Source organism: Gastrolobium bilobum, unplaced genomic scaffold, assembly GCF_033153095.1.
Source record: "Gastrolobium bilobum isolate Gb01-03AN ecotype WA unplaced genomic scaffold, APGP_CSIRO_Gbil_v1 utg60720, whole genome shotgun sequence".
Lineage (NCBI taxonomy): Eukaryota > Viridiplantae > Streptophyta > Magnoliopsida > Fabales > Fabaceae > Gastrolobium > Gastrolobium bilobum.
The window spans coordinates 18,938-46,122 of NW_026899622.1; the positions used below are offsets into that span (position 1 = coordinate 18,938).

At 37.2% G+C, this 27,185-nt stretch overlaps 2 protein-coding genes across 2 annotated transcripts; both read right to left on the reverse strand.

The window, feature by feature from the left end:
• Positions 1–1,523: 1,523 nt before the first annotated feature.
• LOC133292075 (hydroquinone glucosyltransferase-like) lies at positions 1,524–2,942 on the reverse strand. The gene has a single exon (XM_061490454.1). The coding sequence runs from the start codon at positions 2,940–2,942 to the stop codon at positions 1,524–1,526; it is 1,419 nt and encodes a 472-aa protein (XP_061346438.1).
• Positions 2,943–17,467: 14,525 nt separating this feature from the next.
• Positions 17,468–19,161, reverse strand: LOC133292073 (hydroquinone glucosyltransferase-like). Its single transcript, XM_061490453.1, has one exon. It carries the CDS (start codon positions 19,056–19,058, stop codon positions 17,643–17,645), a length of 1,416 nt encoding a protein of 471 aa, XP_061346437.1. The 5' UTR covers positions 19,059–19,161; the 3' UTR covers positions 17,468–17,642.
• Between the last annotated feature and the right edge of the window lie 8,024 nt (positions 19,162–27,185).

Here is a 27,185-nt window from a genome sequence, read left to right on the forward strand (position 1 = left end):
AAAACTTGGGTCTAAACACTCTTGTACTCCTCTTGAGCAAAATCACAATATGGGTTATGAAGAGGAGATCCCTCCAGTTGATAAAGGGTGATATCAACGACTAGTTAAGAGATTGATATATTTGGCTCATACTAGACTAGAACTAGCTTATGTTGTTAGTATTGTGAGTCAGTTCATGCATAATCCAAAAGAAAAACATATGCGAGTAGTGGAGAGAATTCTTCAGTATCTTAAAGCCACTCCTATTAAATGACTGTTATTCCGATGTGATGACAATCTCTCTTTAGAAGTTTATACTAATGTTGATTATGCTGGATTCGTGACTGATCATCGATATACCATTGGTTATTGTATGTTTCTTTGTGGTAACTTAGTGAAATGGAGGACTAAGAAACATGATGTGGTTGCCAGTTCAAGTGCAGAGGTTGAATTTCGAGTTATGGCTCTAGGTATTTGTGAATTATTGTTGTTGAAAATTATACTTGATGATCTCAAAATAAGATGTGAAGGAACTATGAAATTGCTTTGTGATAATAAATCTGTCATTTGTATAGCTCATAATTCAATTCACATGATTGAACTAAGCATATTCAGGTCGACCGCCATTTCATCAAAGAGAAACTTGACAGCATGTTGATCACTACTCCATACATTCCTTTTGGGCGTCAATTAGCTGATATTTTGGCGTATGGACTTCTCTTAGAAAGATTTCAAGAGCATACTAGCAGGCTGAGAATGATTAATATTTATTCCTCAGCTTGAAGAGAAATGTTGTAAATAATTGTAATTTAATATTTTATTTGTTTTTCTATTCTATAATCTTCTTTGGGCTTAGCCCAATAGGTTATTCAATCTCTTTAAATAGAGATCTTTTTTTACTATTCATATACAATTCAATTAATATAACCATTTTTTTCAACTATTAGAGATATAAAACTATTAATGTAGCTTCACTCATCAACTTAAGCTTTGGATTGAATTGATTCTTTACATTGTATCCGAGTCTCGGTGTCGCAGTTTCAATTCTCACTACTCCTCATTTAATTAATAATTAATTAAGTCTTGTGGAGTTTCTTAGCACAATTAGGCTGAGTCTGATGCATCATCCACCCTTCAAGTCGTATAAGGGAGAGTGTTAGAGAAATATAAAATCATTAATGTAATCTTGCCCACCAGTTTAATTTTGGGTTGAATTTAAACATTGTTAATTGCAATCTACATTGCTGTAATGGTAAAAATCTCAACAGTGCCTGCAATTACGTTTACAATTTAAACAATGTATTCTTTAATGCGAGAAATCTTCATCTGAATGATGATATCATTGGAGTGTTTATGAGATTCTTCCATTAAAGACCAATTTTCAATAAAACAAAGTAACTCAATCAACTAATGAAGCACTATTTCATATAAACTCGGGTACAAAATAAGCAATGAAGTGAAATATCACACTTAGCCCATCGAACCAATATTTTGTCCCGTGCTTCTTTCCCTTCCATTCCCTTTGTTTTAGAAAGCCAATCAATTTACTTTTTAGTGGATGTAAAGTTTTCCATTTGGATACCAAACTGGAGAATTGCCTTTGTAGAGGCTCCATCTTCTTTTAATGCACAAGCAGCAGCATCTTTTAGCTCTTCGATTCTTTTGCGAATCCCATTTCCTTTTTCACCCATCATTAGATCTTCTATCACCTTGGCAATTTCCTCTTTTTCCACTATGCCATTTTCATTAAATTTTGGCCTTAATGCCACTTTGAGGCCCTCGAATAACAAAACAGCATTAATTCTCTGCTCGGCAAACAATGGCAAAGTTATCATTGGCACTCCAAAAACAATGCTCTCAAGTGTTGAATTCCAGCCACAATGGGTTAGAAACCCACCAGTTGAAGTATGACTAAGGATTTGTGTTTGGGGTGCCCAAGAAGGAACAACTAGCCCTTGTCCTTTGGTTCTCTCCAAGAAACATTGTGGTAAAAACTGTAAAGGGTCATCATTTGTAGCGCCAAGGTAAGCTGCATTTGCTGAATCATTAGGTGCTCTCAAAACCCACAAGAATTTCTGACCACTCAACTCCAACCCCAAAGCAAGCTCATTGAGCTGTTCTTGAGACAGTGTGCCTCCACTTCCAAAGGACACATACAAAACCGAATTGGGTCTCTGGTTCTCCAACCATCTCATACACTCTGACCCATTTGATTCACTACTTGGCCCAGTTTGTATAATTGGTCCAACAAGATAAACAGGGGTTTTCTTATTGCCTCTGTTATGTTCCTGCAAGGTTTCTACAGTACCTCCCTCCATCTCTGAGAAGCTATTAACCAAGAAACCATCAGCAAGAGAAAACCTCTTGGAACGTTGAAGAATTAACTCATAAGCAAGAATAGATCGATCTTGAAAAAGCTCTGGTAGATCGTTGCCATGAATTGGTACACAACCTGGGATCTGTATAGCCTCCTTGTGATCTCTGTATTCACATGAAACTTCCTCATGCAATGTTGGCAAATACAAGAGCAGTGACAGTGCCATGGCAGAAAGAGGGAGGTATATGTAGGATAAAAGGTTGAACTCCTTTGCTATTTCTAGTGCTTCATTTGCAAAGGGATCAACAATTAAAGCAACCATTGGCGTGGATGAACACAGTGACCTTAACGCCTCGCGGAAATATGGCATGGATTGTGACACTGCAAGTTGGAGTTGCACTGGTGGGGCAACATCTTGTGGCAAGTCTTTTTTGTTCACCGGATGGAGGAAAGTGTAGTCTATGTTGGAAGGAAGAGATTCAAGGAAAGCAATGGTGGCAGGGACTGGTGTATCAATGGTGGGGAAGATGCACGTGACATGAAAGTGGGGATGGAGATGAACGAGTCTCTTGCAGAACTCAACAATGGATGCTTGGTGACTAAAAGCAGGTATTGAAATTGCTGCTATTTGAGTTGCTTTTGCCATGGAATGATGGAATCTCTATTGCTCTGTTCAGGTTTATGGTTTAGGAAGATAACTATATACACGTACAAAATTTCACTTATATTCAATTAATGTAAGCTTGTCGATTCGACTTGAGATTTTAGTTTTTTAATAGTAGCACATATTGACAGCTATTTGCACAGTTGGCTGTTGGGAACTTCAAATTTGCTTCCTCAGTGCTATATATTTATATCATGAATAAATTTTTGGTGCATCTATGTATTCAATTAGATATACTTTTTTTCTAAACAAATTTTTTATTTTAATGTGATGGAAAAATATATATTTCAAAAGTGGTGAAATTTTTTTCAAATATGAAAAAAAAATGTACTAAATTAGATATATCTAATTTTATCCCTATATCAGCATGGCACTTTCCTAATACAAATTAATTTCGGATATGTTAATAAGTCATAGGTTCATGTGTCCCACAATTTAATACATCATACAAAAAAAAATAGTAGAATGGTGGCTTGTGGCAATCCATACAAAATATATAAGACAAAAATATAGTTTTATTCAAAGTTGTGACCCTTTAAAAGAATAAAAATGAAGCACTCAGGCATCAACAGACACATGGAATATACGAGATGCCAAAATATGAAAGAGAAATTCTCATTACTTTTGGACTTTTGGACTATGTTGCACTGACACCAATACGGGGGACATGAGATACGATACGATACAATATTTTGACACGTTAATTTTAAAAAATGTTAAATTTTGACACGTTAAGACACGATTTGATATTATATAATCTTTTTAATTTATGTAGTATATATTATATTTAATATTTAATAATTTAAAAAAAATAAAGCTAAACTTATAATACCCATCAATTTTGCAAAGAAACATAAGATATCCCAAATATTTATATTAAACTCAATAAAATAGTAATTATAATACAATGAATCTAATAGTTAGAACTCAAAATGCAACGCAACTTATACTTTGAACCTTTTTTGAGTCTTTGCAACAAGTATTAGAGTGTCGAAAAATGTCAGACTATCGATGAATGTCAGAAAATGTAGAACGATATGTCAAAATTTTTGAATACGAGTGTTTCATAGCTTTTGAAGGCTTTGCTCCACTTGGGTGCTTAGACAATAAAAGTTTTTTTTTTTTTTTTTATAATATGAAAGCCAAAAAGCCCAAGACAGAATTACAAAGCAATCATACCGAAAAACTAACTGCTGATAGATCAGCTAACAAGTGTAAACTAACTCCTTGAGGTGTTTATTTTTTGGGCTATGCCCTCCTTGTTTACTTAAAAAAAAAAAAAAAAACTCCTTGAGGTGGTGCGTTTGAATATCAGCTAACAATAAAAGATTTTTATGTGCACCACTCAATGCGTAGCATTTTCCTCATGTGGAATGCTATTATTTAGCAATTTAATAACAACTGTAATCTTATAACTTAACTAATATTTTTAAAGGGTTAAATAAAGATTTTTTTTATTTTTTATTTTAACTTTAGAAGCACCTCAGTATTTCACAAACTTGTTTTTCCAAAATCAAAATAGAATTTAAAACTTTTCCCGTTTATACTGACGTTTGACGTCTAAAAGCTATTTCTGAAATAGTATTTTGGATTTCCAAAAAAAAATGAAAATAGTATTTTGGTTTGGGAAATCAGATTTTCATGTAAGGTGACGTCCAAATAATTTAATTTTAATTTTTTTAAGTTTCAATATTTAACTTTATTTTAAATAAACTCTTAAGCTAATAAAACTGACCATGTGGACAAGGTTAAGTCAACATTTAGAGTCTATTAGGACTTTTCAGTTTTAATCTTTAACTTTATTATGTGAATAGGTTTCTTTTCACTTAATTTTCCATTTTCTAAAAATCCTATCTGAACAAGTTTATAAAGGTGACAATATAAGCAGTTTTTATTAAGAAAAAAAAAATTGCTTGCGATAGTTAAAAAAAGAATAACCACGTTTTTTCTGAAATGAAAATAAGAAAACTTAAAAACAAAAAAAAAACACTAGGGTTGTGCATGACAATCATTCTATTCTCTGTTACTGTTTCTGAAAAGAAACAATTCTTTTCTATTTCTGCGCCTTGGAGTAGTTTCTGAGAAAAAAAAATTGTTTGATAACATATTCTATTTTTATTATAAGAATGAGAATTGCGTTTGACAACACAACAAATAATATAATAAAAAATAATTCCTCTTAAGCATAATTTATTTCGGATTATCACTTTCCTTTCCGAACGGTGGTAGTGGTGGAGGCGTACTGATGGTAATAGTAGTGACGACAATGGCTGCGGTGATGGTAGTGGTGGTAAGGGTGGTGGCGGTGGCGATGGCAGTGGCTGCGAAGATGGTGGTGGTGGTTGGTGACGGTAGTGGCTGTGGCGCTGGTCATGGTGGTGATGGCAGTGGCTGCAGCGATGGTAGTGATGATTAGTGACGGTGGTGGAAGTGGTGGCGTCGTGGTAGTGGCAATGGTGTGGTGATGACGATGGTGGTGGTTACGGTGATGGTAGTGATGGTGGCGGTGGTAATGACAGTGGTTGCGACGATGATAGTGGTGGTTAGTGACAGGGGTGTCGTGGCGGTGGAGATGATGGTAGTGGTGGTGGTGGTTACGATGATGGTAGTGGTGGAGGTGGCGGTAGTGGCGATGGCGGTGGTAATGGCAGTGGCTGCGACGATGGTAGTGGTGACGATGACGATGATGATAATGGTGGCGGTGGTGATGGTTATGGGTGGAGGTGGTGGTGATGACATCGTGGTGGTGGTGGCTGTGATGGTGGCGGTGGCACGATGGTGGTGGAGACGACGACATTGGTGGTATAACGACGACGACAGATGGTGGTTGTGGTCATGTCGGGATAATGGTGGTGATGATAATGATGATAATGGAGGAAAGTGATTGAGAGAAATAAATGTTTCTCATTTTGTGCACGGGAGCAAAAAAGCAGAAATTTTTTGATTCGTTTTCTCTTCCCCAGCATAAAAATTCAACCGGTTCATCCCAGGAACAAAAAAATAAATCGATTTTGTCATACGAGTTTTCTATCCATTTCTGTTCTCGGGAACAAAAATTAAAAAAAAAATTCATTCCGTGAAGATTGTCATGCACACCCTGGGAAACTGAAAATCAACTCTAAGAAATTTGTTTAACAGTTTTATATTATTTTACAACAAAAAGTCGGTTTGGAAATTTTTTTATTTATTCTTATGAACTTTCCTTATATTATTTATAGGGAAATCTATTTCTTATATTGCTACAAAAAAAATATGTTGTCTACCACCAATTATAATTATGTTCTCTTAAAAGTACATAGTTATGATATTAAAACTTTTTTTTATAGTTATAATATTAAAGCTATTTTTTTTTCTTTTTTCAGAAACTGTCGGCTAACATGAAGAGAAAAAATAAATTTCATATTATAACTATCTACTTCCTAGAGTACATAGTTATAATCGGTGGAAAAAGAAGATTTTTTTTATAACAACAGGAGAAAAAAGGACCCTTATTTATATACGAGACTAATTTTTGCTTGGCTATTAAGATTTCCACCCTCATTAATATTTTTTAATAGACTTTCGATAAAAGAGTTAAAATGCTAAGGGGTGCCGTGAAATGCTCAGATAAAAGGAAGACTAGTCCATGGTTTCTTAAGGATTGTGAGGCTCCCGACCACTTGGTATCAGAGCCTAACACCGTGTCATCCCAGATGACAGGCTGCCTGCCTGATGAAGCAGCTTTAAGGAAACTCTTTGAGTTTCTTCCAGAGAGAGGGTAAAGATAGTAATGATATTATATGAGGTGAGTGGGAGAGGAACTTCTCAAATCATGGATAACACAAACACTGAAAATACCAGCCTATTATATTACAATCTTCCCTGACCCTTCCTAAACACATTCCCTCAAAAATATCCTCAAATATAGAAAACCTCATAGAGTACTCTTATGTTCCTAAAGATGCAAAGATCCTTGAAACAGTACCACAGTTGCTCAGTCCTTATAATATTTTCGAAAGATAGAGATCTGTGTTTAAAAGTATCAGTATGTGGATTTCCACCAGGAGACCAACAATGAAAGAATATGTCCAGTCTTCCAGAATGGATCAGTGTGAACTACAAGCCACTTCTCAAGAATAGTATGTAGATCTGGAGATTCCTACTGATTTAATCACTCATTGGAGGTAAGAAGGCTATACTGCACTTCATTTTGGTGCTATAAGACTAATCCTTTCACTCCATGGAAGGAAAGGTCTACCAGTTACAGCTTGTATTGCTCTGCTAGATTCTAGCTTCATCCATTATGAAAACGCTGTCATTGGAACTGCACTGACGAATCTTCATGCGGGAAGCGTGGTTTTAACCATCTTTCCAAATTATAATGTGAGTCTGAAAGATAGAACTTTGCCAAAGAGGTTGAAAGTACATATTCAGCTCACAGCTGATCAAGTATCTAAGGCGTATGCAGCAACTCTTCACCATCAGATGATCTACATAGACTTCAAGATCATGTTATAGATCTTCCCAACCTGCCTAATAGCCACAGTGATGCTTTGTTTGTCATAGCAAAAAATCCAGAAGATAAACCTTCAATCATCCAAATTTCGAGAAAGATATCTCGAGAGGAACTGGCAGAATTGATTCCCTTAGAATGGCTGACTGATTATGAAAAGATTCATAAAGCCAGCAAGCCCATCCAATCCCATGAGGCAAGTTTCAGAAGATCGGTTGATGGAACTTTTAGAACAATTTTCAAGAAGCCTGATGCAGTAGCCAACAATTCTACTCTTCCAATCTTTCAATCTATGATGATATCTCTATGTTATACTGAAGATTAGATCCCTGTTTATGGGATAAGGCTAGATGGATCTCCCATCTTTACTGATCGTATTGATAGTCATTTCATATGGGATGTAGATCCTGATATGTGTGATCCATAGTGTGATTGTTGGAAGCACACTGGAGATACTTCAGATGAAGAAGAAGAAGAAGAAGAAAACACAAGGAGTCGTAGGTGTTACAAACCACCTCCTATTGTCCAATGAAGATCTGACCCAGATAATAGTCTATGGGTAGGTCTTAAGACATAGAAAAACCTGAACCTCTTTGGATCTATAAGAGAGGTTTAGAAATTCTAAGAGAACAAGGATTACTTCCACCAGAACCACCAAATGATCCTGAACTTTTGACCTGGTCACCAAAAAGTACCTTTTCAAGATGCCAGCCTGAACCTTTAGTATCTACCCAACCGATACCATGTATGATGTTTTCACAAAGTGATTTTCCTCCTTTGGAGAGATATACCAACCCAACCACCAAAATCACTACCAAACCTTTAATCACCCAAGGAGAAGTCCTTCCAGATGGGAAGTTAAAACAGTTAAGCCAAGCTGAAAAAGTACTCAATTGGCAGACTGAGAATGCTTATGCCTAGAATTTTATTATCAAGAAACTTGATGCTAAAGTTGAAAAGATTTATAATTAGATGGATACTGTTGAAGACCATCTGCAACATCTCTCAAAAATGATGAGTAAGCATTATGAGAAGAACATGCAACAAATTGCTCATCTTGAAGAAGAAGTCAGAAAGCTAGTTTTACTCCATAAGCCAACATGAGAGATATGGAGATAAGGAGGCTAAAGGCAGAAATTCAAGATCTAGAAAGAATTATTGAACAAAACATCAGATCTCAACAGAAACCAGAACCAGTGGAAAATTACAAACCTTTTTTTTTTTGGAAATATTCCATCGGTTCATCGCTTCGCGATTAGTCCGATTCGGGGCGGGTCCAGGATTAAGGCTTTAAACCTTTTTTTTCACCTTCTATGCCAAATTATTATTCTCCTTTCCAAAAATCACCAGAATTCTGGACTGACCCACATTCTCCAAAACCTTGGACTTTTCCAAGCAGCCAGCCTTATGACCAAAGAACCAGAAGAGAGAGCAGAGAAAGAGGAAAACAACCTTCTACTTATAGAAGACATTCATCTAGAACTAGAATGGAAACAACTCCTTCCTTGTCCTCAAACTCTACAGACCGTGTTGATAATCTCAACTCTTCACAAAGAACTTTTGAAACTTTAGACCTCAAAGACCAATTAGCCATAATCTAGACAGAACCTCAAGATACAGATGAATCCCAATCCTCTGAAACAACTAAATCCTCCTCAAATACTTAGAGTTCTAATTCCTCTGAGATCTCTTCCAAAGAAGCTTTTGAATTAAAATCAGATCATTAAACTCCTTCTGAAACCACATATGAAACCCCTGAAGAAGAACAATTCGATGAAGTGCCAGATTCCTCTAACCTCTCAGAAAAAGAATATGCTGACATTACTGGCATACTGAAGGCCAGAACTACAGAATCTAGAGTTGAGTCATACTATGATATCCCTGAATCTGAAACAGGAGATGTTACTAGCAGAAACCGTAGTAAGAAGTCAACTACTACAGGACCTTAGTTTACACTTGATGACATTTCTCCAAACCTATGGAGAAAAAGACTCTTAGAATTTGGGGCATGGATTGATCCAAAGCTTTTAGTTGCTGATGCTGATCCTTACAAAGTAATGGAAGAGTTCTGCTCTAGAATGATCGGTTCTCTCAAGGAATGGTATCATAACTTGGGAAGTGTCACACAAGACCAGCTTCACCAAGTTGGTACTACCTCTGGTATTGTAACACCCCGTATATATCCGGTAATGTTATCATAATATCGTATTAAGCTGCGCTTAATTAAAAATGCGGAATTACTTTTTCTTTTCAATTATGATGTCATTAACATTACCAACTTGCTTAATAATCAATTAATAAAACATTGCCTGTATGCAATTGTAATAAAACAGCTAACTGAAATACCTCATAGAATAAATAATATAAGTGTGACTCTAGTCACGGAACTACAACAATGAAGACCGGACCATCTAACAGTTATACAACTCCAATCTAAAAGTACTAACAGAGAGTGTCATGGACAATCCCCATGCTCACTCAAATAAGGCAACATGCCCAACATCAGTCTCAACAACAACATATCATAAATAGCGGAAAACATAAACAGCATCTAAATCCAGTCATGCTAACATATAAGCAGAAACAACAAAATCAGCTAAGCTCCGGCCTCCCGCCGCCTGAGGCATCAGTACCCATACTACCTGATCCTGAAATAAGCATTCCCCAAACGTGTGGTAAGATCTCTAATCTAGAAATCTCAGTAAGTCAGTGAGTCCTCAAGGATCTTCTACCCCAAGCTCACTTACATGTGCAATATAAGTTCAAAAGCAATTTATCATTTATCATTTCTAAAACAATGCAATGCAGCAGATAATCATGCCATGTGTGTCAATACTAATCTACTGGCCAGAGACAGTGCAGGTATACGTCTATCACCTACACACCGTGCAAGTACCAAATTGCATTCACCCCGGTACACCGTCTTGTATGGCGCTACATACTCAGGCTTCCCGTCAAGATGAAACAACACATGCATATTAAAAGCCATTACATGTAAATTTCAATCAACATATCAAATATCCAAAAGCATGTACACAGCATGCATAAACCATACCCCCATGGGACATGGTGGAACCACAACATGGCTAAACCGAGGACACGAAAGCTTACCTTGCAAGCTAACTCCAAAAGCCAAGAGTCCACAGCTCAAAGTCCAAACACAGCAGATTCACAATCTGTTATGGACCAACAATACATCAACAACATGCACCACAAGCATACAATATTAAGACAACACCTTTTCATTACGTTTTCAAGTCTTAAAGCTTCTAACAAAGCCACAAGCCCTTAATCCCATGATTCTGGCTTAATCCATTAAATACAGAAGTTCAACTTCATCAAACTAGGGTCCACAAACCCCCAATAGCCTACCCAACAACAAGTTATCATCTTATAACCTTAACATGCATCAAGCTTTCATTTTTAAGCATTAAACTCATGATTAAAGGTTGAAGATCATACCACAAGCTTAAACTCAGCAAGAATGACCCAAAGAGCTCACCAACAACCCTTCCAAGTACTGTTTCTACAGGTACACGAAAATGGACCAACAAGATGAGTCCTTTCCTCACCAAGGAAGCTACTTGGATCTCAAAACCACTAAGAACAAGATGAATCTCCTCCAAACTCTCCAACTCAGAACCAGAACCTCACAATAAACTCAGAAAGATGACTCTTTTCTGCTCACAAGACTCACACTCAGGTATTTCCCATTCACCCAAGGTGTTTTGGTGAGGAAACTAGAGGAAAATGTGGCAACTTGGCTGAGTTTCCAAGGAAACAAGGCAAGGCATGAAGGAGGATGGTCAGCAGCTCCAAGGCACCAACTTTCAAGTTCAAATGGCTGAGTATCAGCCTAGGTTAGTGTGCAAAAGTTGTATTTATAGCCCAAGCCACTTAAACACACAGTATTAACTTTAATTGCTACGCTTAGCATTTTAATCCCAAACTTTGGATTATGAAACTACATAATTTTCTAAGATTTATTATATTTTTCTTATAATTTTCTGAGCACTTTTCCGGTACGCGCTTTTCCAAGCCAGTACCGGTTTCCAGCACTAGTTCTCATTATCTGGACTTGAAACTCGTTTTGCAAGTCCTACATATTATTCTAGTAATTATCATGCACCTACATTAATTTTCTGGGGTACTTTTTCGGCACGCATTTATACCGACTAGCAGAACCGCTATCTGCACTTTTCTTCCGAAAAGCGACTTTCAGTATTCTTAATCACTTATTACGATTATTAAGCCTCATAAATAATTATTACGGTCAATTATGGAATCATTTCCTATTTTCTCGTAATTTATTAATTAAATACCTTAATTAACGGTGCGGGTTCTTACAGGTATGTTGGGAGTTCTCCATCAAGAATTCATTGGAGATGAAGATATTATAGATAAAAAATACAGGCAAGGATTTTTAAAAATGAAGTGTTGCTCTTTAAAGATTAAAGATCTAGAAATGAATTTTAAAAGAATGATGCAGAGATTCTACTTGTTTAAGGGGTATAATGATCCAAGCCTAAAGAACACCTATGTGGCTTCTCTTCCTAAAGAGATTCAACCAGAATTAAACAGTATGGTGATTGCTCAAGGCAAAGATTTCACAGACCTTACTATGTCAGATTCACCAACTGACTCTAGAAGCAATAGATAAGCTCTGTAAGTAGCACAAGTATATGACTGATATGATGAATCAGAGGTCAAAATATACTCAAGCTAGTAAGAATTCTTACCTGGAGATAAAATGTAAAGATGGCAACAACTGTGATTGCAAAACAAAGAAAAAGACTCATTTTAAGAAATTCAACCAGAAGCAGAAAGGTAAAAAATCCCAAAAACAATATAGATTCTTCAAGAAAAAGAAATTTTGTGGGAAGAACAAGGGGAAAAAAAATTTATTTGTAAGAAGAAAGGTCATTATGCAAAAACTGCCCCAACAAGTCAGATAAAGCAGTAAAGATGATAACTGCTTTAAACCTTGATGAAGGAGATGCAGAATCCTTTTATTCTGAACAAAGCACTGAAAATGAGGATACAGTCTTTGCACTACAAGACTCCTCTTCTGATTCAGAAATTTGTGATAGCGATGTTCCAGTTTTTGCAATAAATGAAATTTTTTATCTCAGTCCAGCTATACCAAAGCCTAGTGTAGAAGTTCACATTTTGTCATCCAAATTAAGCCATCCCAAAAAGGTGATTGCCTATATGGATATTGGTGCCCAAAGATCAATGATGGATCCTAAGATCTTACCTCCTAAAGCATGGAAGAAAGAGACAGCCTGCTTTGTAGCAGCTGATGGAAAGGTTTTCAGAACCTACTTGGTCACTAAGCAACCCATAGGGATAAGATTTTTCCCTGAATGTATTGTCTGGACCAGTGTTATTGGGACTCCTCTTCCCAATAATGATATTCTAATCGAAATGGATGTCTATACCAAAGCTCACAGACTTCAGATCCTTCCTTAAGGAATAAGGTTCAAAAGAGACTTCAAGTCTTATTCAGAAACCCTGAGATTGTATGCTCTCTCTGAAGCTCCTCCTAAACTAGAAGACATTAAAGAAAAACTGCAGCCTTTGTGTCCAGACAATCATGGAGGCTTCTCTCATCCTAAACCACTGTGAAAGAATGAAGATTTTTTCGTTCAACTTCCTTTCAAGCTCAATGAAGATATCAATCCAACCAAAGCAATTCATCCAGGAATGTCTCCCTCAGACCTTCAATTAGCAAGACAGGAATGCCAGGATCTCCTGAAGCAAAGGTTGATAGAACCTACTAGATCCCCTTGGGCATGTCAAGATTTTTATGTTGAGAAAAGATCAGAAAAAATTCGAGGCAAGAAAAGATTGGTGACTGATTATAAGCCTTTGAATCATTTCCTGCAATATGATAAATTTCCTATTCCAAAGGTTGATACTCTTCCTATCCTTTTTAAAGATGCTCACATCTTTTCCAAGTTTGATTTAAAATCAGGTTTCTGGAATCTTGTATTAGATCCTGCTAACAGATACAATACTGCTTTTTGTATTCCAAATGCACAGTACCAGTGGAGAGTTCTTCCATTTGGTCTCAAAGTCGTTCCTTCACTTTTCCAGCAAGCAATGACAAGAATTTTTTATCCAATCTTGGATACAATTCTTATTTATATTGATGATGTTCTTCCTTTTTCCAAAAATATGGAGGAACATAGGAAACTACTCAACAAGTTTGCAGAATTAAATAACAGATATGGAATCATGCTTGCTGAGAAAAAGATCCATATTGCTCAAACTGAAGTTGATTTTATGGGAATGCATTTTTCCAAAGGAATGTATCAGCCGCAACCACACCTTGCAGAAGAACTTACAAGCTTTCCTGATGAAAATCTCACTGTTAAACAGATTCAACAATTTTTAGGAATTGTTAATTATGTTAGAGATTTGATTCCTCATGCAGCCAAGTATACCAATCTCTTGTCAAAGATTTTAAGGAAAGATCATCCTCCTTAGAGTTCAGAACAGACCAAAGCAATCAAAGAAATAAAAAAGATTGCTCAAAATCTACCAGCCTTGAAGATTCCTAATACTGGTAAAAAAATTCTTCAAACAGATGCTAGTGATTATTTCTGGGGAGCTGTTTTAATAGAAGAGATTGATGACAAGAGATATTATTACGGACATGCAAGTGGTCAATTCACATATGCAGAACAATATTACCATACCACTTATAAAGAAGCATTGGCAATCAAAAATGGAATCAAGAAATTTGATTTCCATCTCCGTAGTCATAATTTTGAAGTCCAGATGGATAACTCATCTTTTCCAAAGATTTTGGAATTCAAAAACAAGATGCCACTAGACCCTCAAATCCTTAGGCTGAAAGATTGGTTTTCATGATATAATTTCACTGTAAAACATATCAAAGGAAGCCATAACACCATCCTTTATTTCCTATCCAGACCTAGAGTTCCTATTTAGGTCATCTCTAGTATATCTAGTGTTCCTTTTCCTTTAATACTCATGCACGAACCATTACCTAAGACAACCAAACACAAAAGAGACTATCCTCCAGAATTAAGACAACCTACCTCAGTTCACCAAATCCAACTGTTTGCAAAAGATTATTATTTTTATTACCTCTATGAAACCATGAGAACAAAAAATGTTACACCCTCAGCTTTTCATCCATAAATTCCTTACTTACAGGTGTTAGAAGTTTTTTGTGATGTAGATTTTGAAATTACAGAAAAACACTTTGGTGCATATGTGACACGAGCTGTCGAACTCGCACAAATTAATTAAATCAGGTTTATTAAAATTTTGTAGTAAAGCGTCAACCTGAGTCGTCTCTCAATGAACTTAATCGCTCAGTTATAAAAATAAAAATAAAAATAAAAATAAAAATAAAATGGAAACGAGATGAAAATGGAAACTAAATGAAACAAGAACTAAATGAAAACGGGAATAAAATAAAAACGGAAACCAAATAAAAATGGGAACTAAAAAAATAGAGAAAATAAGGAGAAACGAAAATTAAAGAAAAACGGAAACTAAAATGGGGGATTTTTAATATTATTGTAAATTTAAACGGAAATGAAAAGTAAATTAAAATTAAAATTAAAAAACAATCAAATTTAAAGAAACAATCCAAGAATAAGGATTTCAAGGATATCCATCATTGGACAAATAATTACCAAATCGTGGTTGACCCTAATCGAATTGGAATCCCTACATTCGCTGAGGAACCCCTCTCTAGACTATCGTCTAGCGTTTGGTCGAATAGGCGCGTCTACTCGCGCAATCACGGAGTATCAACTCGTTCGACTTAAGTTCATTGGGTTAATCAACCTAACCATTAAATCTAATGGTTAATGTCTTTCCTAAGAACGCAATCGCGCATCTCAGATTGAACACCCACAATCGCGCGATGTCAAACCGAGTTGGAAAGAGAAATGAATTTGGTTCAAAATGAGGCGCAGGTCCTTAGGATTCAACCATTGAATCCTCAACCCTTGGGTTGATTAAAGAAAAGATGAAAGAGAAAAGATGAAAATTCTATTGATTACAAAACTGTAAAATACAAATTCAAACGAAAGATTCTCACAAGGTCCCTACTCTCGCCCTACCCCTAATCAAGCTGGGGTTCGCGCTCTCCAAATCCAACCCAAAATAAAAGGAAATAAAACAGAATTAATGGCTCTGGGCCTCATGCACATTGGGTTCAAAATTATAACTTAAGTCCAAACGTCAAAATAAATTTCCAGCAAAACACGTCCATCTTGGGCTCAGGTTTCGACCATATATCCCTCCGAATTGGGCTTCGGTGGCTGAAATAGATATTGTAGCCCTTTCTGTTAGCTGCAAAACGAAACAAGAACGGAGTCAATTGGACATCTGTAGAGTGAGATATGGCCAAAATAAGAAAGTAGTGTAAATCTAGAAAATTATGACGAAAATCAATTAAACCCAATTAAAATCTATAATTCTGATTTGACCCAAAAGACCTTTATTTAATTCAAATAAATTGTAAAAATACCAACCAAGAGTAATAAATAAGTGTAACAAAATATGTGTTATCAATATGGTGTCTCACGGTAAATTACTCAGTCCCTTTTGCTCTTAAGGTACAAAGAACGTATGCGATTCTTATGACTCCTGACAATTCAGATTACTTTTTATGGACCTTGTTAGAATGGTTTTCTTCTTTGTCATGATGTAGAAAAGAATTTCACAAGATCATTCTATCCAAGGAACAAGAAGGTAAAACAAGAAGAGAGATTTCAAAGATCACTGCCATTTTTATCATCCACAGGCCATATTGGCAAAGGCCCGATGGACTCATATGGTCTCAAAATATTGCATATATATGGGGATATTTCAATGACTATCCATTAGATCCCTATTCCAAGACCGCTCTGTTAAAACATGTCAAAGAAGTTAATGGGTTTGAAGATCCAAAGTCCCAACCATTTCAGCCAAGCTCATCACATGGCCCAAGCTCCTCGCAAGGCCCAGATCCAATGCAGATTAAGTTGGTTTTTGACCCAGAGACCACTCAAGATCCGGATACTGATGTCATAGATCCGAATGCTGATGTCATGGCAGAAATAATTGAAGAAAAGGCCAAACCCGAAGAGCCTTGGTGGAAAGAGATGTACGGTGATGTCCACTCAAAAGAACGAAGGGCTCTAAATTTTTCCATTAGTATCGACACCACTGAAAATGAGCCAAGTTGAAAGACATGTGCATGGTTGTAATATAAAGTGTGTGCTAATAATTCAGATTTCTGAAAAGTTGTTTGTCGCTTGTATTACTATGTCTGGTGCAGTGTCCTTTGTAAAATTATTATGCTTGTTTTTATTATCGTTTCCTTCCCTATAAAAGGAAACCCTCAGAGTTTGTATAGGCAGGATGAGTTTGGAAAGAAATAAAACTTGTGTGCTTTTCCTATGAGTTTCTAAAGAGTTCTCTCTTCTCTCCGAAAATTTAATATAAAGTTTTTACTATAATTACTAATCTCTGGATGAAAAAGTTAGTATACTCTACTCTTGCCCTGCAAAGGGATCCTGTGTATTAGAAAATGGACTCTGAAATGATCCAGTATTATGGTCCTCTCATCATTAAGGATTCATGGATGATAGTCTCCGATAAAAGAGCTAAGAGGCTAAGGGGTGCCGTGAAATGCTCAAATAAAAAGAGACTAGTCCTTCATTTCTTAAGAATTGTGAGGCTCCTGACCACTTGGTAATTAATATTACTATACGGACAACTTAGTGCAAATAAACTTAGCACATATGTCTCCTAGGGAAATTTTTCGGTCTTTGAATAAACCCTAAAAAACGAATATCAATGTGTCAGCATCAAGACAAAAGCTAGGCTCTCAGGGAATTTATGCCCATGTCACAAAGTCAAAAAATGGACCACACATGAAGAGACGTGCAGAAACCAAATTTCCCCTGCTCGTAAGAATTGCAATGCAAGTCAAATGAAAACTGTGGAACAATTCAACTTCAAAACCAATTTAACAAATGTGTCGAGTGTCAAAGATACAATACATCTAAGTACCCAAAAAAAAAATTACAATACAGTACATCTATGAAACCATACTATAATGACACATCACCCTGACAAAGAAAGCAAATTACGAAAAACACACACGAAAGATAGCCAAGTAGAAAGATCCAAATCAAAAAAGAAATTAAGAAAATTTATTTTCCTAAATCCCCACCCAAATTTTCCCATTGGCTAGCCAACTTAGACAGAGTCCGTTTTGAAGAACCATCTTTCAGTGCATTAGAAGCAGAATCTTGTAAAACCTTCATTCTTTTGCGCATTCCTTTACCTTCTTCTCCGTCCATTAGACACTTTATCACCTTTGCAATTTCCTCCTTTTCCACTATGTCATCCTCGTTAACTTTTGGCCTTAGTGCCACTTTAAGGCCATCAGTTAATAATACTGCATTCATCCTCTGCTCTGCAAAGAGTGGCCATGTTATTAACGGCACTCCCTCTTGAATACTCTCCAAAATCGAATTCCAACCACAATGGCTTAGGAATCCACCAACTGAATTATGACTAAGTACTTGAACCTGAGGTGCCCATGAAGGCACAACCAAACCTTGCTCTCTGGTTCTTTCCAAAAACCCACTTGGTAAGAACTGCAAGGGATCCTCATTTGTAGCCCCAAGGTAAGCAGCACTAGGTAAGTTACTTGGTGCTCTCAAAACCCACAAGAACCTTTGACCACTCAATTCCAAACCCAAAGCTAGCTCATTGATTTGGTGTTGAGTGAGTGTTCCACCACTTCCAAAAGACACATGCAAAACAGAATTAGGCGGCTGGTTGTCCAACCATTTTAAACATTCAGATCGTTCAACCTCATTGGTTGTTGACCTTATTTGTGTAATGGGTCCAACAGCATAATAACTGATCTTTCCATTTCCCTCCCCTTCCAAAGCCCTTATAGTATCTGATTCCATTTCTAAGAAGCTGTTGATCAATATCCCATTAGCCAGAGACATTCCTTTGGCACGTTCAAGAAACAATTTGTAAGCTTGATGTGACCGAACATGTGCAGGGGCTGGAAGATCATGCCCAAGGAGTGGTACACAACCTGGTAACCTAATAGGTTCTGTTAGGTCTTTGTACTCACCAGAAACCTCCTCATCAAGTTTTGGCATATATAAGAACAGTGACAGTACCATAGCTGCACCTGGGAAGTAAATATAGGACATGGCGTTGAATTCCTTTGCAAAATCCAGTGCTTGGAATGCAAAAATATCTGCAACCAACGCAGCCAATGGTGCTTTTGAGCTCAAGGATTTCAGGGCCTCGTGTATTGATGGTAGAGACAGAGCAACAGTGAGTTGAATTAGGACTCCAGCGTATGCCCCTTTAGGTAACTCTTCTTCGTTAATTGGAGGAAGATAGATGGAGTTTAAGTTTGAAGGAAGATTTTCGAGGTAGGCTTTCGAGGATTCTTGGAGTGACCCAAGTGAGGGAATGATGCAACTTACATGAAAATTTGGGTGATGCTCAACAAGTCGCTTGGCAAACTCAACTATTGGGACTAGGTGGGAAAAACCAGGACTTGAAACAATAGCTATGTGAGTTGTTTTCGCCATTGAAACACGAATTTTAGATTATAGATGTTTTACCGTTCTCACAATTTCTTGAAAAGTTGTATATGTTTTGCTCTCTTTATATAATCCATTAAGGGTTTATATATACGGCGAACCATTTGCTTCTGGTTATTCAATTATTATACGCAATAGGGTTGGTATAAGAAGTAAAAGTTCTTTGCTCTTGTTTGTTTGAATATTGCTTGGACCAAACTTTCAAAGAGTAAAATCATGGTGACGTAAGGGCATATGCACCTAAACCAAATATCTATGCATACGCAGCTAAACCAAATATCTATTATATATTGTATTTGTATAATGGGATCTCAGGTAATTCATCTAACATCTGCCGCCCGATTTTGTCTTTCCACCCAGTTTGCTTTAGCAGGTGGCTTTCCTCTCTTTCTTTTGAGATCTAAATCATCTGTGTCCTGTTTATACTTTTATTTTATTTTATTTTGAGTTTATATATTAATAAACAGAATCTCTTTAATAATAATAATAAGTTTTAGGCAAGTAGCTTGTAGCAATTTTTATTTTTATTTTTTTTGCCTAATATAGTTGAACTAAGAGAGCCTTAGGAGTATGCACTCTTTATGTTAAGGTATAGTATAAATGATATGTAGTTTAAAAATATTTCAAATCAACACCAACAACAAATAACATATACTTTGATGGTTAGGGTCTATATATGAGGTGACTTCAGTCTTTTGGGATCTTTGAACTCACTCTTGCATTAATGTTATACACAATCTGGGCCTAACAGCTAGAGTTTAAAATACTCACAAAGAACTTACGGACTACTTGACTCACGAATAACTTACGGACTACTTGGTGGTGGAGTATTTTGGATGGAAGCAATGTTTTGGTTTGAATAATCATAAGGGAAACAATGTTTTGATTTTAATAATCTGTAGGGAAGCAATATTTCATTTTGAATAATCTGGAGAGAAGTAACGGATAGGGACAGGGGTATTTTGGAAAAAAATTTAATAAAATAATTTAATAAAAAATTATTTTTAACTCATAAGTATGAGACGGCCGGACGGCGGCGGCGGCGCTTTTGGTGGAAGGGTATTTTCGAGGGAAGCAATCTTCGGGTTTGAATAATCTGGACGAAAATAATGTTTCGGTTTGAATAATCTGGAGGGAAGCAATGGATAGGGACAGGGGTATTTTGGACAAAAAAGTAATAAAATAATTTAATAAAAAAAAATTTAAGACACAAGTACAAGCCGAACCGGCCGGACAACGGCGGGGGTGCACTTGGTGGAGGGGTATTGTGGAGGAAAGCAAAGTTTCGGTTTGAATATTCTGGAAGGAAGCAACGGATAGAGCCACATGTATGTTGGACAAAAAATTAATAAAATAATTTAATAAAAAATTATTTTTCACACACAAGTACGAGCCTAGACGGCCGGACAATGGCGGCAGTGCACTTGGTTGAGGGGTATTTTGGAAGGAAACAATGTTTCAGTTTGAATAATTTGTAGGGAAGCAATGTTATGGTTTGAATAATCTGGACGGAAGCAGTGTTTTGGTTTGAATAATATGGAGGGAAGCAACGTATAGGGATAGGTGTATTTTGGACAGCTAGATGGTGGTGGCGGCGCGCTTGGTGGAGGGGTATTTTGGAGGGAAGAAATGTTTGCGTTTGAATAATCTGAAGGGAAGCAATGTTTCAGTTTGAATAATCTGGAGGGAAGCAACGGATAGGGATAGGGGTATTTTGAACAAAAAAGTTAATAAAATAATTTATTAAAAAACAATTTTTAACTAAAAAGTAAATGCCGAACCGAGATGGCCGGATGGCGGCGGCAGCGCGCTTGGTGGAGGGATATTTTGGAGGGAAGCAATATTTTGGTTTGAATAATTTGGAGTGGAAAAATGTTTCGATTTGAATAATCTGGAAGGAAGCAACAGATAAGGACATGGGTATTTTGGACAAATAATTTAATAAAAAATATTTTTAACACACAAGTACAACCCGAGCCTAGTCGGCCGGACGACGGTGGCGGCGCGCTTGGTTGAGGGGTATTTTGGATGGAAGCAATGTTTCGGTTTGAATAATCTGTAAGGAAGCAATATTTCGGTTTGAATAATCTGGAGAAAAGAAACGGGTAGGGACGGGGGTATTTTGGACAAGTACGAGCCGAACCGGTTGGACAACGGCGGGGGCGCGCTTTGTGGAGGGTTATTTTGGAGGTAAGCAAAGTTTCAGTTTGAATAATCTGGAAGGAAGCAACGGATAGGGCCACAGGTATGTTGGACAAAAATTAATAAAATAATTCAATAAAAAATTCTTTTTCACACACAAGTACGAGCCTAGCCGGCCGGACAGTGGCGGCGATTCGCTTGGTTGAGGGGTATTTTGGAAGGAAACAATGTTTCGGTTTGGATAATTTGTAGGGAAGTAATGTTATTGTTTGAATAATCTGGAGGGAAGCAACAGATAGGGACAAGTGTATTTTGGACAAAAAATAATAAAATAATTTCATAAAAATTATTTTTATCACACAAGTACGAGCCGAGCCGGCCGGACAGCGGCGGCGGCGCCATTGGTGGAGGGGTATTTTCGTGGGAAGCAATATTTCGGATTGAATAATATGGAGGGAAGCAATGTTATGGTTTGAATAATCTGGAGGGAAGCAATGTTTCGGTTTGGATAATCTGAAGAGAATCAACAGATAAGGACAGCTTTATTTAGGACAAAAAATAATAAAATAATTTAATAAAAAAATTATTTTTAACTCACAAGTACGTCCCGAGCTGAGACAGCCGGACGGTGATGACAGCGCGCTTGGGGGAGGGGTATTTTGGAGGGAAGCAAGGTTTGGGTTTGAATAATCTGGAGGGAAGCAATGGATACAGACAGGTGTATTTTGGACAATAAATTAATAAAATAATTTAATAAAAAATTATTTTTAACACACAAGAACGAGCCGAGACGGCCGGACAGTGGCAACAGTGTTCTTGGTGGAGGGGTAGGAAGCAATGTTTTGGTTTGAATAATCATAAGGGAAACAATGTTTTGGTTTTAATAACCTGTAGGGAAGCAATATTTCATTTTGAATAATCTGGAAATGGATAAGGACAACGGTATTTTGGATATAAAATTAATAAAATAATTTAATAAAAAATTATTTTTAACACATAAGTACGAGACGGCTGGACGGCGGCGGCGGTGCTTTTGGTGGAAGGGTATTTTGGAAGGAAGCAATCATCGGGTTTGAATCATCTGGAGGAAAACAATGTTTCGGTTTGAATAATCTGGAGGGAAGCAATGTTATGGTTTGAATAATCTGAAAGGAAGCTATGTTTCGGTTTGAATAATCTGAAGGGAAGCAACGGATAAGGACAGGGGTATTTTGGACAAAAAATTAATAAAATAATTTAATATAAAAAAATTTAAGACACAAGTACGAGCCGATCCGGCCGTACAACGGCGGGGGTGCACTTGGTGGAGGGGTATTTTGGAGGAAAGCAAAGTTTCGGTTTGAATATTCTGGAAGGAAGCAACGGATAGAGCCACGGGTATGTTGGACAAAAAATTAATAAAATTATTTAATAAAAATTATTTTTCACACATAAGTACGAGCCTAGACGGCCGGACAATGGCGGCAGTGCACTTGGTTGAGGGGTATTTTGGAAGGAAACAATATTTTGGTTTGAATAATTTGTAGGGAAGCAATGTTATGGTTTGAATAATCTGGAGGGAAACAGTGTTTTGGTTTGAATAATCTGGAGGGAAGCAACGTATAGGGATAGGTGTATTTTGGACAGCTGGATGGTGGTGGCGGCGCGCTTGGTGGAGGGTTATTTTGGAGGTAAGCAATGTTTGCGTTTGAATAATCTGAAGGGAAGCAATGTTTCGGTTTGAATAATCTGGAGGGAAGCAACGAATAGGGACAGGGGTATTTTGAACAAAAAATTAATAAAATAATTTAATAAAAAATTATTTTTCACACACAAGTACGAGCCTAGACGGCCGGACAATGGCGGCAGTGCACTTGGTTGAGGGGTATTTTGGAAGGAAACAATGTTTCAGTTTGAATAATTTGTAGGGAAGCAATGTTATGGTTTGAATAATCTGGAGGGAAGCAGTGTATAGGGATAGGTGTATTTTGCACAGCTAGATGGTGGTGGCGACGCGCTTGGTGGAGGGGTATTTTGGAGGGAAGAAATGTTTGCATTTGAATAATCTGAAGGGAAGCAATGTTTCGGTTTGAATAATCTGGAGGGAAGCAACGGATAGGAATAGGGGTATTTTGAACAAAAAATTAATAAAATAATTTATTAAAAAACAATTTTTAACTAAAAAGTAAATGCCGAACCGAGATGGACGGACGGCGGTGGCAGCGCGCTTGGTGGAGGGATATTTTGGAGGGAAGCAATATTTTGGTTTGAATAATTTGAAGTGGAAAATTGTTTCGATTTGAATAATCTGGAAGGAAGCAACAGATAAGGACATGGGTATTTTGGACAAATAATTAATAAAATAATTTAATAAAAAATATTTTTAACACACAAGTACAACCCGAGCCTAGTCGGCCGGACGACGGTGGCGGCGCGCTTGGTTGAGGGGTATTTTGGATGGAAGCAATGTTTCGGTTTGAATAATCTGTAAGGAAGCAATATTTCGGTTTGAATAATCTGGAGAAAAGAAACGGGTAGGGACAGGGGTATTTTGGACAAAAACTTAATAAAACAATTTATTAAAAAATTATTTTTAACTCACAAGTACGAGCCGAGACGACCGGACGGCGACGGCGGTACTTTTCATTAAATTTGGAGGGGTATTTTGCAGGGAAGCAATCTTCAGGTTTGAATAATATGGAGGGAAGCAATGTTTCGGTTTGAATAATATGGAGGGAAGCAATGTTATGGTTTGAATAATCTGGAAGGAAGCTATGTTTCGGTTTGAAAAATCTCGAGGGAATAGGGACAGGGGTCTTTTGGACAAAAAAGTAATAAAATAACTTAATAAAAAATTATTTTTCTCACAGAAGTACGAGTCGAGCCGGCTGGACAGCGACGGCGACACCCTTGGTTGAGGGATATTTTCGTGGGAAGCAATGTTTCAGATTGAATAATATGGAGGGAAGCAATGTTATGGTTTGAATAATCTGGAGGGAAGCAATGTTTCGGTTTGGATAATCTGGAGAAAATCAACAGATAGGGACAGCTGTATTTTGGACAAAAAATTTAATAAAAAATTATTTTTAACTCACAAGTACGTCCTGAGCTGAGACAGTCAGACGGTGATGACGGCGCGCTTGGGGGAGGGGTATTTTGGAGGGAAGCAATGTTTGGGTTTGAATAATCTGGAGGGAAGCAACGTATAGGGATAGGTGTATTTTGGACAGCTGGATGGTGGTGGCGGCGCGCTTGGTGGAGGGTTATTTTGGAGGTAAGCAATGTTTGCGTTTGAATAATCTGAAGGGAAGCAATGTTTCGGTTTGAATAATCTGGAGGGAAGCAACGAATAGGGACAGGGGTATTTTGATCAAAAAATTAAAAAATAATTTATTAAAAAACTAACTTTAACTCAAAAGTAAATGCCGAACCAAGATGGCCGGATGGCGGCGGCAGCGCGCTTGGTGGAGGGATATTTTGGAGGGAAGCAATATTTTGGTTTGAATAATTTAAAGGGAAAAAATGTTTCGATTTGAATAATATGGAAGGAAGCAATAGATAAGGACATGAGTATTTTGGACAAATAATTATAAAAATAATTTAATAAAAAAATATTTTTAACACACAAGTACGACCCGAGCCTAGACGGCCGGACGACGGTGGCGGCGCGCTTGGTTGAGGGGTATTTTTGATGGAAGCAATGTTTCGGTTTGAATAATCTGTAAGGAAGCAATATTTCGGTTTGAATAATCTGGAAAGAAGAAACGGATAGGGCCAGGGGTATTTTGGACAAGAACTTAATAAAATAATTTTTTAAAAAATAATTTTTAACTCAAAAGTACGAGCCGAGACGACCGGATGGCGACGACGGTACTTTTGGTGGAGGCGTATTTTGCAGGGAAGCAATCTTCGGGTTTGAATAATCTGGAGGGAAACAATGTTTCGGTTTGAATAATCTGGAGGGAGGCAATGTTATGGTTTGAATAATCTGGACGGTAGCTATGTTTCGGTTTGAATAATTTGGAGGGAAGTAACAGATAGGGACAGGGGTCTTTTGGACCAAAAAGTAACAAAATAATTTTATAAAAAAAAATTTAAGACACAAGTACGACCGAATTGGCCGGACAACGGCGGGGGTGCACTTGGTGGAGGGGTATTTTGGAGGAAAGCAAAGTTTCGGTTTGAATATTCTGGAAGGAAGCAACGGATAAAGCCAGGGGTATGTTGGAAAAAAAAGTAATAAATTAATTAATAAATTTTTTTTTTCACACACAAGTACGAGCCTAGACGGCCGGACAATGCCGGCAGTGCAATTGGTTGAGGGGTATTTTGGAAGGAAACAATGTTTTGGTTTGAATAATTTGTAGGGAAGCAATGTTATGGTTTGAATAATCTGGAGGGAAGCAGTGTTTTGGTTTGAATAATCTGGAGGGAAGCATCGTATAGGGATAAGTGTATTTTGGACAGCTGGATGGTGGTGGTGGCGGCGCGCTTGGTGGAGAGGTATTTTGTAGGGAAGCAATGTTTGCGTTTGAATAATCTGAAGGTAAGCAATGTTTCAGTTTGAGTAATCTGGAGAGAAGCAACAGATAGGGACAGGGGTATTTTGAACAAAAAATTATAAAATAATTTATTAAAAACTATTTTTAACTCAAAAGTAATTGCCGAACCGAGATGGCCGGATGGCGCCGGCAGCGCGCTTGGGGAAGGGATATTTTTGGAGGGAAGCAATATTTTGGTTTGAATAATTTGGAGGGAAAAAATGTTTCGGTTTGAATAATCTAGAGGGAAGCAACGGATAGGGACAGGGGTCTTTTGGACCAAAAAGTAATAAAATAATTGAATAAAAATTATTTTTATCACACAAGTACGAGTCGAGCCGGCCGGACAGCGGCGACAGCGCCCTTGGTGGAGGGGTATTTTCGTGGGAAGCAATGTTTCGGATTGAATAATATGGAGGGAAGCAATGTTATGGTTTGAATAATCTGGAGGGAAGCAATGTCTCGGTTTGGATAATCTGGAGGGAATCAACGGATAGGGACAGCTGTATTTTGGACAAAAAATAATAAAATAATTTAATAAAAATTATTTTTAACTCACAAGTACGTCCCGAGCTGAGACAGTCGGACGGTGATGGCGGCGCGCTTGGGGAGGGGTATTTTGGAGGGAATCAATGTTTTGGTTTGAATAATCCGGAGGGAAGCAATGTTTGGGTTTGAATAATCTGGAGGGAAGCAACGGATACGGACAGGTGTATTTTGGACATAAAATTAATAAAATAATTTAATAAAAAATTATTTTTAACTCACAAGTACGAGCCGAGAAGGCCAGACGGCGGCGGCGACACTTTTAGTGGAAGGGTATTTTGCAGGGAAGCAATCTTCGGGTTTAAATAATTTGGAGGAAAACAATGATTCGGTTTGAATAATCTTGAGGGAAGCAATCTTATGGTTTGAATAATGTGGAGGGAAGCAATGTTTTGGTTTGAATAATCTGGAGGGAAGCAACGGATAGGGAGAAGGGTATTGTGGACAAAAAAGTAAAAAAATAATTTAATAAAAAATTCTTTTTAACACACAAGTACAAGCCGAACCGGTTGGACAACGGCAGGGGCGCGCTTGGTGGAGGGTTATTTTGGAGGTAAGCAAAGTTTCGGTTTGAATAATCTGGAAGGAAGCAACGGATAAGGCCACAGGTATGTTGGACAAAAAATTAATAAAATAATTCAATAAAAAATTCTTTTTCACACACAAGTACAAGCCTAGCCGGCCGGACAATGGCGGCGGATCGCTTAGTTGAGGGGTATTTTGGAAGGAAACAATGTTTCGGTTTGGATAATTTGTAGGGAAGCAATGTTATTGTTTGAATAATCTGGAGGGAAGCAATTTTTTGTTTGAATAATCTGGAGGGAAGCAACGGATAGGGACATGTGTATTTTGGACAAAAAATAATAAAATAATTTCATAAAAAATTATTTTTATCACTCAAGTACGA

What these genes read in the sequence shown, in the direction of transcription:
- LOC133292075 (XM_061490454.1), bottom strand. Translation starts at nt 2,942, where the DNA reads ATGGCAAAAGCAACTCAAATAGCAGCAATTTCAATACCTGCTTTTAGT.
- LOC133292073 (XM_061490453.1), bottom strand. Translation starts at nt 19,058, where the DNA reads ATGGCGAAAACAACTCACATAGCTATTGTTTCAAGTCCTGGTTTTTCC.